This window comes from Poecilia mexicana, unplaced genomic scaffold (genome assembly GCF_051168715.1).
Source record: "Poecilia mexicana isolate PSO_F unplaced genomic scaffold, ASM5116871v1 scaffold_2, whole genome shotgun sequence".
Lineage (NCBI taxonomy): Eukaryota > Metazoa > Chordata > Actinopteri > Cyprinodontiformes > Poeciliidae > Poecilia > Poecilia mexicana.
In genome coordinates, this window is record NW_028263371.1 from 13,894,822 (window position 1) to 13,908,330 (window position 13,509).

At 38.0% G+C, this 13,509-nt stretch overlaps 1 protein-coding gene across 1 annotated transcript; it reads right to left on the reverse strand.

Moving 5' to 3' along the window:
- Nucleotides 1-673: 673 nt before the first annotated feature.
- Nucleotides 674-8,319, reverse strand: ska3 (spindle and kinetochore associated complex subunit 3). The gene is made up of 11 exons (XM_014974304.2): nucleotides 7,265-8,319; nucleotides 7,097-7,158; nucleotides 5,639-5,810; nucleotides 5,085-5,511; nucleotides 4,222-4,277; nucleotides 3,692-3,885; nucleotides 3,388-3,591; nucleotides 2,635-2,823; nucleotides 2,433-2,506; nucleotides 1,373-1,509; nucleotides 674-1,155 (listed from the first exon to the last, which is right to left on the reverse strand). Exons 1-11 carry the CDS (start codon nucleotides 7,380-7,382, stop codon nucleotides 998-1,000), a joined length of 1,791 nt encoding a protein of 596 aa, XP_014829790.2. The 5' UTR covers nucleotides 7,383-8,319; the 3' UTR covers nucleotides 674-997.
- Nucleotides 8,320-13,509: the final 5,190 nt, after the last annotated feature.

The window sequence follows — 13,509 nt, forward strand, 5'->3', positions numbered from 1 at the left end:
CAATTTTATGAAAGATTCTCCCTCCATCATTAAAATATTTTTTTTTTTTTTACAAAAATCTGAACATAGTATTACAATTTAGTTTAATACACACAGCTTTCAAAATAAAACTTTTAATTTAGCACAAATTAATAAAATCTCTTTTGTAGCTGCTCTTTTATAGCAGGCTTAAAATGCTGATGAAATACATTTAACTTTTACAAACTGAATAATTTAATGTGTATGAATACTTTGGAAGGGATACAGATGCATGGTCATCTGGATAATTTAATTACTTGTTTGCTGCACTGTTTTTTGTCTCCTTACACCAGAAGCCTTCCATCAACAATACATCTCTGGAGATTATATAACATACCGGTAGGAAGACCATCAAATCTGCCCTATTTATCAACTTTACCACATCCCAAGGAAAACCGAAACTTTATTTTTGTAATTAACTTGGCTATGAAAATATGATGTAAAATCTTTAAAAATCCCCAACATTTAAAAAGCGTTGACTTTTTAAGACTTCTTCTCTGAATCAGAGTAATAAATCTGAAGAATCTAATTTACTTTGTTCACTGAGAGGTTTGGGGATGAAAGCTAAAGTTGTATAAATTTACAAAAAAAAAAAAAAAAGTTGTATATTCACCACCACTAATTAAAATAATAAAAAAATAAACAATAAAATAGATTTTAAGTTTATGTTTGCTATTTTTAATCCATTACTTGTGATAATCCATATTTACATATTTCTATTATCAGTCTGAGGAGCTCATACAGGTGAATTTACAATAAGCAGCCTATATTTATTAAACATTTAATCATCCAACTGAAGCATACTCATCATGAATACATCTATTTACAAAAAAAAATGTGCAAAAAGCTACTAAAGCCGCCATTTCTGGCTGTATGGGACTTCACTTCTGAGTGTCAGTCTTTCTACATTGTAGAGAACAGGAGTTGTTATATCCCTCAGTAAGGACTACACCAACAGCTGACCAGCGCCTCGCCGTTTTTAGTTGCCCGTTATCAGTTTGTACACGGCGGCTTCCAGAACCCCGTCCACCTGCTTCAGCCTCTGGAGCTCCGTCAGACACAGGACGTACACAGGAGCCTTGGTTCCCACACTGATGATCCTCCTCAGATCGTCCATCGTGAATTCCTTCGTTTCTCCTGCAGAGGGCGACAAAGAAAAGGGCGTTGAAAAGGACTCCTTATTTTGCTTTCCTAAAACTATAGCTTACAGCTAATACAAAAAGCTGTTAGCATCTGTATTCGTGGGGTTTTTAGGTTTCACTGGCTGACAACTATGACCTCTAAGTTGGTTTCATTTCCGAATTAAAATGCGTGGGCATGCGTTCTGTAAGGATACGTTTTCTTTCCTGCTCACCCTGGTGTTGTGCCGTAAATCTGTTGATGTTTTGGACAGCCTGGTTAAGGCTGCCGAGAGTCATCAGCCTCAGGTAGGATGGCAAAGTCTGAAACTCGCTCTGTGAAACCAAAGAAAGACCCATTGCAGGAGGAGCACTAGAGGAATGAAATAAAGAAATCATCAGGAATTAGTAACTGAAAAAAGAAACATCTACCAACGCTGTCACGATGAAATAAAACATACAATACTATCTAGAGAAAGAAGGAAGACCCTCAAGAAATGTGATTTCTATATTTTCTAAGAGTTCTAGGTGATATTGGCACCTATATTTATATTATGTTTAGCACCTGGATAAAAATGTAGCTAGATAATTAGCAGCATTACAATATCCTCGATACCAAGAGTATGTCAGAAAGAGGAAAATTTAATGTGTGTTGAATAAACTAACAATAAAGCAAATTTAACAATGGGTATATTTAAATAAAAGCAACCTAATTTAAAATGTTAATTTGTTTTAAAAACTGTCAGATTTAAAGAGGAAAAAGCGAATGAGGTGGATTAGCAGAGCTCATGACAGTCAGACATCCATCTTCTTCAGTCAGAAGCCTCTTCAGATTTGAAGCTACACTGACTGCTAGAAGACCTTTCCTGTCAATAACCATTAACCTGCATAGTCTTTCAAGATACTTGGATGTTGTGAGAAATGACAGTATTTATTTTTCCCTTGGGGTTAAAAAATAAATTTTTAATTGAATTCACATCTGTAAAAAAAATGTAAAATTGATTATTACATACTTTATAATTCATAAACAAAACAACTTCAAGTGACTTGCAGTTCATTTGCCATGCAGATTTTTTTGCTGCACCTAGATATTTCAGATACGAAACGCAATGAGACAAAGAAAACCGCAGCAAATCCAAAATCAGATTTTCAAACGATGATCTCATTTACTAAAAAATAAAAGCCACCCAAATGAAAAAGCAACCCGCGTTCCTTCGCTAAAATCATGAATTCACTGTAATCACTTAAACAGAACCTGTTTGACAAAAGAAAATACAAAAAACTCTTAAGCAGTACCTGTGTTTTATTGAGCTGACAGATGAGGCAATAGGTGCAGAGGTTGATTTCTTTGTTTGAACCTGCGATACAAGCTGCAAAATGAAACAAAAGTAGGTTAGAAAGACTCAATTTATTGTCCAATAAATTTACTAAAAGAAAAAAAACCAAAAACAAAACCGAATAGCTTGTCAATCTTAGCAGAAAACAAAGCGACTCCTACTTTACATATATCCTGTGTAACCGAGCTGAGGTCTGGCATCTCGGGGGTGCTGGGCTCCTGGTAGCTCATCCTGATGCGAGGCGTTCCAAAGCTGAACTCCTGGGTGGGTCCGTCCAGGTCCAGTCTGTTCACGCCGGTGTCCTCGCCCACCTTCTCATGCTCCCCAGCCCTCAGCATCCGGCCATTCTTCTGCAGGTCGGCACCGGCAGATAAAACCAGACGAGTTCATTTCTGTACAAGTCGTTCTGTTGGTGAAGCTTGAATACAATTTATAATTTTTTTTTTTTTGCATGTGGAGTGATATAATACGTGATTATAGAGTTCTGTTCAGCTAGCTTTCCAACACGAAGGCAGCCACAGGTCGTTTTTGTGCAAGACCGATGGCGCAAAGTCGCAACACAAAGTAGCACATATTTAGAAAATAGAAGAAAAACTGTGTACTATTTTCCCCCTACAAATAAAAAGCATCATTTGAATTTGTATTCACAAAACCGTCCTCTGATATCCTCAAATAAAATCTAGTGCAAGCAAATTGCCTTCAGGATGAGCCTAAGTACTAAACAGATATAATGAAGTAATGTTCATTCCATCAACTAAAAACAAATGAATAAAAACCAAATACCAAGGCACGACCTCCCCAGAGATAATCCTCTATCAAAGTATAAAAAAGCAACAAAACGACTTGCTGCTCCGACCGCAGTGACACTTTTTTGATAACCTACTGAGGAAACATTATTATTATTCAGGTCTTACAGTCTGAAGGGAATTCCCCAAAAAAGACTCCAAGTTGGGCATCTCTGGAATCTCCTTCTCCTCCACGCCAAAGAAGTTCACTTCTGGCACATTGTACTCCCAGGCGGGCTTGGAGTCGCTCGCTCCGTTGCAGGGAGACGTTTGAAGCTCGAAGACGTTACGATCCCTGTCACCCTGCAAGCTGACTGGCTCGGGCTCTGCTGTCTGGAAACATAACACACAAAAAAAACCCAAAACAAAAACATGCAATCAAAAACTGAGTGGAGGTAAGAGAACGCTCCCGAAGCATGAAACGTTCTTATACCTTCTTGCAGCTGACCAGGCGGCTCACGTATGGAGTTTCAAACACAGGCACCTCGGGGGTCGTTGACGGGTTTCCATGGCGACAGGGGGACTCCGGGTCTCTTGTTTCTTGCGACGGCAGGTGACCGTTTGGCTTTTTTATCTTGAAGCCTGGGGTGCAAATTACAGGCGGCTCCGGAGACTCTAAATTGTCAACTGAACACAAAAATAGATAACATCATAAGTAGGGCTGCAACTATTGATTATTGTAATAATTGATCCCATCAATCATTCTGACGATTAATCGGATAAAAAAATAAAACAAAACAATTGCCACATTCCACAGATTTTTATTTAAGCCTTTTTCATACAATATTCGAAAGATTTTAGAAGACACAAGTAAACATAATTTAAATCATTTTAAAATAAGAAAGTAAGCAATTTAATTGCCCAAAATGTAATAAGAGTTCAACAGTGCTGCAGGGCTTTCTTAATCAGAAACACCTGGCAGAGAATAACACCAGTAGTGAAGCACAGAGGAAACTTTCATACCTTTAGTCTGCAAACTCTCCATCACCTCGTTAATTGATGGGATATCTGGTGAAGGTCTGTAGAGGAAAAACACACATGTAGCTCCGAAACTAATACAGTGACTTTGAAAATATCACTCCTGCATTTAATACTATATACTTAATAGTAATTTCATGTGGTTGACCAAGACAAATTAGTGCATAGTTGTGCAAAGAATTTCATTAAAATATCAACATGCTCTGTGAGGTGGAAGGTAGTTAACTGCAGCTCTGAGGCGGAGCTTCGTCCTCGAAGGCGGGGCTAGGTCCACCTGCGTGTTTTGAACAGCTGAATGGTTGCCATGGGAGATGATAGGATTTCTCAAACATGCATGAAAGAATCAAGGCAATATTCCAGGTATGTTTTTGATAAGGGGATAACATTATAACATGATGTAAAGCTAAAAAAAGTCAATTTTGCAGAATGTAAAAATAATACTGCCCCATTTACAGGGGCAAGATTATCACATCAGACTAGCCATTAGCAGTTAGCAAACACCTGGTGGGACTGCTGAGCTCATTATAGGAGCCACTTCTCAGAGCGACGCTGGTATATATGTTGCTAAAGAGTTAATAGAGGAGTCATGCTGTGATCACGTCCTTTCAGAAAGAGCAGGTGTTTATAAGAGACACAGGCCCAATTTTAAGGCGTCAAATTAGGAAGTTAAAATTCTTTTAAGTCATGTTTGACATATACAGCATTTTTATAACAACTGAAGGTAACGTAGTTACTTGATTGTGCTATAAAATGGCACTATAGTACTGCCCCTTTAAGAGTGCGCGGACACCCTGCTCCTCATCAATCATCATCAGAAGATATTTCTTGCGTTATTCAGTTGACTTTACTTGTCAGGCTTTAGATCCTTCTTCCTGAACAGAGCCATGGTGAAGTCATTGTTCAGACACATCGTGTCCTCTGAGATGCCAAAATCACGCATCTGGGGCGTCTGCAGGTCGTCGTCGTCCATCCGCAGCGCGCATTTAGGAGTCATGGCCAGAGGCGGCGGCGCGGGCGTACGAAGCGAGGGCTGCGGGAGGTTCAACTCCGGCATGGGAGGAACTTCGGCGCACCACTCTGCTCCACCCAGAGCTCTCTTCATCTGTAACTCAGAGAGACCGAAATCAGAGAGCTTAGGGGTTCGCAACAAGTCGGCGAAGGGATCCACCGCTGTTGGAGGCGGTGTGGAGTTCGTCCTCTCATCCTCCTCCTGGCCTTCGTCTTCTTCGGTCGCCAAGCCGGTTTCATCCTCTTCTGCTTCTTGATCGTTTGGGTCTGATGGACGGAGGGGTGGGGGGAATAAAAAGTGTCAATTCAAGTCAAAAGAATCTTACAGGTGTTTCTCCAGATCTGAAACATTTCAAAGACACAATGAAGGAATGAGATTTGAATTAATGCTTACTGTTTGGAGTTTCTGCGTCAGATGGAGCTTGGTAACCATATTTTTCCAGGTGTGTCCTGATTGTGTGGATATCTTTAGAGACCCTCCGTTCCATCACTCTACAGGCCTTAATGAAGTTGCTAACCTCCTCCTCTCGTTGCTTTTGCTCAGCCAACTCTGCTTGTAGCTGCACCTAAACAAGCAACAAGTTTACAAAGATACCTTAATGTGTAAGGAAATTGGTAAAATACTGATCCAATGTAAGGAGTATATTAATAAATAAATGTTTAAAAATTAACAGATAAAAAGAAAATAAAGCAATATTCACCATAAGAAGCTCTAACTTTTAAACGTCGGCACTTATTGAAACATTTTATTCATTCGACTTCATTAAAGTTCTGTTATGTCAAATAAGAAAATTAAAGGCTAAGCAAACAATATAGAAATATTAGACTGTCAAGAATTACACTTTAAAATAACTCTTGATTTGTTAAATGTCAGTTTTAACTAACATAAGAGATGTGTTGTTTTTTTTTAACTGCTTGGTCTATATGCTGTTAGGATTTTTTTAGAAGATTTTCTTAACTTAAGAAAAATTAATTGTACCGTAATGGTAATTTTTCTGTTATTTTTGTGTATTTTAATTACAAACAAAGGACGATAACAGTTCAGGCATATACACCTTGTCAACTGAAATAATTTACAAGATGTTTGCACTCCAAGTGAATACAGACTTTTATATGATTGCTTGTCAGGAAAAAAGAAAGGTAGAAGAAAAACAAAACATATTAGTAACCAAGAGCCTCAGTATAAACTAAAAACATTAACTGTCCTGTTGCCTCAAAGATAAACAATTTCCTCCAGTTTTTCAATAAGAATTCTTCATTCAACATTAACTTGCATGTAATATTTTACAGCTTGTGCTTAATGTTCCTGCTTGACTTTTTAATGGAAAATATTAATTTCCAGGAAGGATTTGTTTATTGAAGTGTGCTGAAAGGACCGTCTATTTATCAGTATGAAACCATTCTATTCTATTCTATTCACCTGAAATGAAAATGGGGATGAAGGAAAATGCAAACTATACGTAGTAAAAGAAACACGGGTTCTAGTGAAGCTAATTATGTTCGACAGCATTTAAATTTATAGTATCTGTCTTTGTCAAACTGTAGATACTTTAACTAACTAGTAGCATTTTGCTATTTACCGATAAAGAAGTGGTTTGAGAAAGTGGGTTATTTCTGCCACACATTTTTGCCAGAACATCTAATACATTTTTCTACCAAACAAAGAAAAACTAACTGAAGATAGACAATGTATTATTTCTTTTATCAAGCGAAAAAAAATACATACATTAGCACAGCTACGGTGCACGTAGTTACATAAAACAAACGTTAGTGGCGTAGGAAGCTGAGCCGGTGTTATAAATCTGTTGGTTAAAGCCGAGACTCGGGCAGGTGTACTATGCTCCAGGTGTACCTTGAGACTGCTGACGTCGCTGTTCACTTCATGAAATGCTCGCATCGCTCGGACGGCTGTGTCTAAAACGAAACAAACCAGTATTAACACATTTGTACATAACGATAAGCAACAGAACATGTTTAGGAGCAAGAACAGAGCAGCAGAGCTTGTTGCTCCCTCTCTCACCGCTGTCACCATCCTCGTTTCTTCGGCCCTCAAAAGCTTGCTGTAGTTTCTCGGTTTCGGCCTCTAAAGTCACCGCCAACTTCCTTAGCTTGGAGAAAAAGTCTCGGGTAGACTCCATTTTGGAATAGGAGTCCAAAGCTACTAAAAGGGATTAAAGCAAAACGTGAAAAATCCGAAAGTGAAGACGGCTCGTTTGTTTACCAGCTCTCTCACTGCTAGAAAACAACTTTTAGATTTTGGCGCCTCTTCCGGCGAAAACGGAAGTGCTTTCTTCTTCTTTTACTAAATGTGTTTATTTTCCTATGTTCGCCCCCTAAAGGCATAGTAGATCAATAGTTGATATCTAATTCAGTGAGAAAATGGTGGCGGCTTCAATAAATTTGTGAGGTTTCATAATTAAGAAAAACGTTTATGTGTATATAAAAAAATGACTAAATAACTTAAAAACAGATTTCTTATTTTAGAATTAAACCAATAGTGTCTCACGAGAAGGAGTCGAAAACTGACCCCCGTTTGACCTACTGGAAAGCATGAAACCAGAACCACTCTATACGTCACATGAAAAAATTACATACTCTGTGGGATGACATGTTTGCATTAAGATAAGTTTAGGGTAAACATAATTTTAAATTAATTTTATAGGCACCAAATCCCCCTTGATGCTGCAAAGACAAGCGGGTTTAGGCATATGATGGATGAATGTTTTGGTTGTGTTTTATGTTTCTGACATGAGCTGCACGAGACCAATAAAAATAAAAAAATAAAAAAATAAACTATGATCCTGTAATTACATTCAGTTGCCAGAAGATGGCGGTGTACATCAGTCAGGACGTTCCCTCCGCTACAGAATCAGAGGACCGCTACACGTCTGTCTCTGTCTCTGACCCAAACAGCCTGACAAATAAATAGTAAATAAACATTTAGGGTCATTTTAATTATCAGACACCAAACAACCAAGAAAAATGGCTCCAGGTTTTAACTTTCGTCGGGTTAACGTTGGTAACAACGGCTACTAGTGCCAAAAAAGTAAATTATAAACGGATTCATACCTGTTAAAAGTCTTAAGATGACTGTTAGTTTCTATATCCACTGCAGCATTCATCATGGTTTTCCAAATCATTAGTTAAAATCTATCAAAGATCACTTGTGCATTATTTTTACTAATGTTAGCTGACCAGCATGACCAGTATATATATTGTGATGTCCAAACCAAATACGTTTTTTTTTCTTTTTCTTTACTTTCTTCAGTAGAAGCCCATGCTACTCAGGCAATTTTTTAAAATGAAAAACAAATACATAGCTGGACATCTTACATGTCACATATAAAACCTGTTATTTTATTTATTTATTTATTTATGTTAAGTAGAAAACTTAGCAGTTTTCTACCTAGTAGTAGAAAACTGTTTTGCTCTACTTGTTTCAGGTGTCGTACCAAAATGTTCCTGCTGTACGTAGGGGACTGCTGGCAGGAAAGGCAGCCAAACGCCCTCTATGTTCCTCTGATTGGTGACAGAGCAAGGTTGGACACAGCTGCAAGCCCAAACACTGGGTGGACAATTGGAGGCGTGCGGTCTCCAGGTTTCCCAGCAGGCATCGTTAAAATTTAATTGTGTCGGATTTTACTAGTCATCACTTTGAGAGAATCAACCTTAGGGCGGCACAGAGATTCAAAAAGTTTATCGGCACACACGCACTTTGTCTCATACACACATTGTTTTTAGAACTTGTATTAAAAATAAAAATAAAAACAAAAAAAGGTGACCCATGCAGGTTTAGAGTTGGGTAGTGGCTAGTTGCATTTATTCAGATACTGAGAGACTTTTTAGGAGGGGTGGGGGAGACTTTTAGGAATATTTTTGATACGTTGTACTTTCTGCTTTTACTTGAGTAACTTTATTATGAAGAACCGCTACTCTCACTTGAGAAAAGCTTCTGGATTCTCTACCCACTGTGAGTAACTTCATGAATGAAAAGCAAGATTGTTTTAACCAAAAGTTCAGACATACACACCTGCAGCTTTTGCTAAAGTTTTACATATAGAAGAATGTTACTTTTGTCTCATAATTATTATTTATTTGAATAATTTCCATTTTGGTCTTTAAAATACCAAAGTTTCCACATGACTTTATATTTCTGCCTACAGGCTCAAGTTTTAAATATACAATGATTGTTTTGGTCAGTCACCCAGTGCCTGGGTAGCCTTTTCAACCAAACATTTCCTTACTTTTGAGTCACCGTTTTTTACTTTTACTTGAGTAAAAATATGCTGAAGAAGCGCTACTCTTATTTCTGTGATGCTCATATGAGCAACAGAATTTGACACATTTTGTCAAAGCGGCCATCTTGGAAGCCGCTGGTTAGCATCCCGACTCCATAAGTACTTATTTACTTTTCAATAAACTTACCGAGATCCGATATCTGCAAATTGACTAAGGTGTTACTGATGATTCACTTTCAAAAAACACGAGCTATTCGTCAGAGGTTAAAGGTCGTAATGGCGTCTTGTTTTGGAGGCTGTCGATTCAAACAGTTTTGTAGGAAGGAAATGAAAGTCTCTGTATCTGTTTACGCATTACTACACATCTTTAAATTCATTTTAAACATGAAGAAAATATTTACATTGAGGCTGAATCTTAATAACTTGAAGAAGCAAGGACCGTCTTTGACACCGTCCTCCTCAACCCAAACGGGTCTATCAGAGGAACAATGAGGAACACAGCTGTTCAAGAGAAAACCTCCGGTTTCCAGACCAAAAAGATAAATGTGACAGAAAACATTTGGGTCCTCTGGGGAAAGGAGCTCGCTGCATCCGTGTCCTCAGAGTGAAAATAAAAGGAATATTTAGATCATCTGTGCATCAACCTTGCAAGAAGCTGAGCTGGCAAATATTTTGCCAGCTGAGGGGAAGAAAAAAAAAGTGTTTTCCTTCCCCAACAAAAAAAAAAGAAAAAAAAAGAGTGAAATTAATGAGCCAATGGCTGAATGACACCAATACCAAACCAAAAAATACAACGATATTAAAATCCTGAATGTAATTTACACTGTAAATCCTAGTTCAACGCAGGTCAAGGCACAAAAATAACCACACAAGTGATGCTATTATGTAAGAAACGAGTGATTACTGAGGTCAGTTTCCTCTGAAGTGACCGCTTGCATTAGGCTGGGTCTGCGTGTGTCGCTGAGGGGGAACCGCACAACGACAGATGGACTGGTTTTCAACGCATACCACCGGAGACCCCACTATTGAATTTTCTTTTTTTTTTTTTTTAGATCATTTGTTTTCATTCACTGCTGCTAAGAAACATTTCTAAACCCCCAAACTGAAATGAGTCCAGAGTGCTTTTAATAAGGGGCTTAGGACGGAGAGAGCCAAAGTTGATGGATTAGCGTTAATGCTGAATGAGGCAGAAAATCGGACTGAAATTAGGGAAGAAGGAATGGTTTGGTTGTGTGCTGCTCTTTTGAGGGACTAGATGTCGTCTGCATACATGAACATACGTAATTTAAAAAGAAAATGTATGTCAATAACAAACCATCACGCACCGTGAGCATCGTGCTATTTTCTTAAGCAGGAAAGCTGGAGACGGAGACAATGAGCCTAAACTACCAACCAATGCAACGACAGACATGTTACAAGAGCCTATAAGTTCAACTTAGAATCTGTAGAAATCCTTTAAAATCACCGTCCATAGATTCTCTCTGTCCAGTTTGAATGTTGCAAAAACACAAAATCTTACCAAGTAATTTTGGTCTAGTTTCCAGTGCAAGCATCTTAGTCCACTTGAAATAGGACAAAACTGACTTACAAGTAACTTCTCATTAAGATATAGGAGCTTGTTTCAAGTCAGTAATGGTGAAAAATGCTAATTCCACTGGCAGTCTACTTCAGCTCTAACAGGACGATTTGCTCATGTTTTAAGCGAAATAATTTGGAACTTTTTCATCAATATTAAGGAATTATTGACTTAAAACTAGCTTCTCTATGTTGCTGAAAATGACTGAAAAATACTAGGATATTTGCAGTAGATGAAAAATATTTGGTAAGGTTTTGTGTCTTTTCAGTGCAGTACACCTATCACACATAGATAGTCCAAGGCTTTGTTTGTTGTACTTTTGATGATTAAGGTCTATAGATAACGAAAAACCCCACATTTTGCGTCTCAAATTGAGAATGCTGTGAGAAAGAACCTTAATGGAAAGTCATGAAACGGATCATGAAACTTTTACACACAAGACACAAATGTCAACGCTGACGCATACTAACAGGAAACTGAGTGGAAGGAAGAAGTGTGGTAGGACCAATAACATTGCATCTTTCACACAATATTCCATTTATTTTAAATGCAGCAGTATTTAGAAAGAAAAATGACAAGTATTTCAGGATAGTCCGGTAAAGTGACTGCGACTGCACACAATGTCGATTCAAGGAGCTGAAATTACAGAAAATGTGGAAAACCACGTACCATCTTCCACTTCTGAATCATGTGCTACTGTATTTTAGTCTGTCACATAAAAAACCCAACAAAAAACATTAATGTCTGTGGTTGTAACAAGGTAAAAACATGGAAAACAGCTGAAGAGGAGCCACAGAAATTCGTGCAAAGCTACACGAATAAACAGACAAGCATAAGAAAACAGAGAGCTCCATTTAGAGTTCAGATAGGTTCACTTTATTGCTCTTTAGTTCAGACAAAATAAAACAGTTTACATAAATTAAAGGAGTAATTACAAATTCCAAAAATATTACATCCATTCTAAGAGGCATCCGGACTGTTATATCCTGTGCACTTATGGTAGTTAGCCTTGGATCTCCATCTTAGCCCCGAGGTTGAGGTAAATACAGATCATATCTGGAGGAAGGAGAGAAGTCAGCAGACCTACGGCTAATATGAAGGAGACCAAGATATGCATAATCAACCCCAGCTCTACTGTAGTAATATTCGTCCGTAAAGTTAAGGCCACTTTTTTACAAAGAAAAAAGAAAAAGAAGAAAGGACAAACAGACCAGGTAGTCGTCTATTGCTAATGAGGTTAAAGAGAATAAATGGAGGTAAAAAGTCAGACGTGGCTTAGATATGATCCACACCTACTCTATCTACATGAGATGGCGTTCATTTAATATGCATGGAAACCATGGATGTGCTCTGGTCAAACTATTCCCCAGAAGTGGTTCAACAACATGGCACAGTGCAAACACTGTCAAGGGAGACAGTGGCTAAAAAAAAATCTACCGACCACCTTAGCTGTTTTTTTGTTGTTGTTGTAACAGTAAACAGCTTCCAGCTCCAGTTTGGGTCTTTCGGACTGTAAACTGACCTTCAGCGTGAAGGTCTCCGCAGCGCTTTGTTCTGCAGGGCAGGCGCTGATTGTTTGTTCGCTTTGCTTCACCTTGAACATGGACACTTCCAGTCTCATGTGGGGAGCCCATTGATTTCTCAATATTTTTGTTCTCACTTTGCTGTTTGGCGTCTGTAATAAGATACAACATTGACTTTACTGGGGTTTGGGTGAAGCGACGGCTTAGATGTATGTTGGAAAAAATAAATAAATTACAATCTGACATCAAACGAAACCCTCAGCGGTCACTGTGTGACTGTTGCTAGGTGAAAACATTAAACCTGTATGCCAGTCATTAGCAGGAACGCCATGTTCATTTTCAATATTTAGTAATGCATTTGAACTGTTCTCATTTTTCCCAGGGGGCGTTAACCATGCAATAATGTTAATGGATTCTAAAAACAAGACTTAGTCTGGATTTAATGCAACTTTTTTAACATCGGTTGCCAAGAAACCACACTTTTTTATATATATCAGCAAGGTCCTGGGATAATTCTGGATATGACAGTCAATGTAACTGGTATATTTAAATGAGTAGCTGGATTTTAAATACACTTTTTTAAACGAGTTAAACTCTTGGCTGTTCCTCACATGTTGTCCATGTTGACTTAGTTTAGTTTATTGCTGTATTTCAAGCCATATAAAAGTAAAAAAAAAAAAAAAAAAAAAAAGCATATTAGTAGGTAAAAACTGAGCAAAAATAAAAAAAATATATATACATCTACTTATGTAATAATGTACATAAATAACAAAACGAGCTGCTCCATGTCCGCGAGAGGAGCTGTGAAAATATAAGGGCTGAATTACGCCAGAGCTTCGCTTACGGGTACAAGAAGAGTGTGGTTTCCCTGCAACTCACTAAAACACCTTTAAACCCAATGTTAGCGCAATCAGGTCTTTAAACTGCA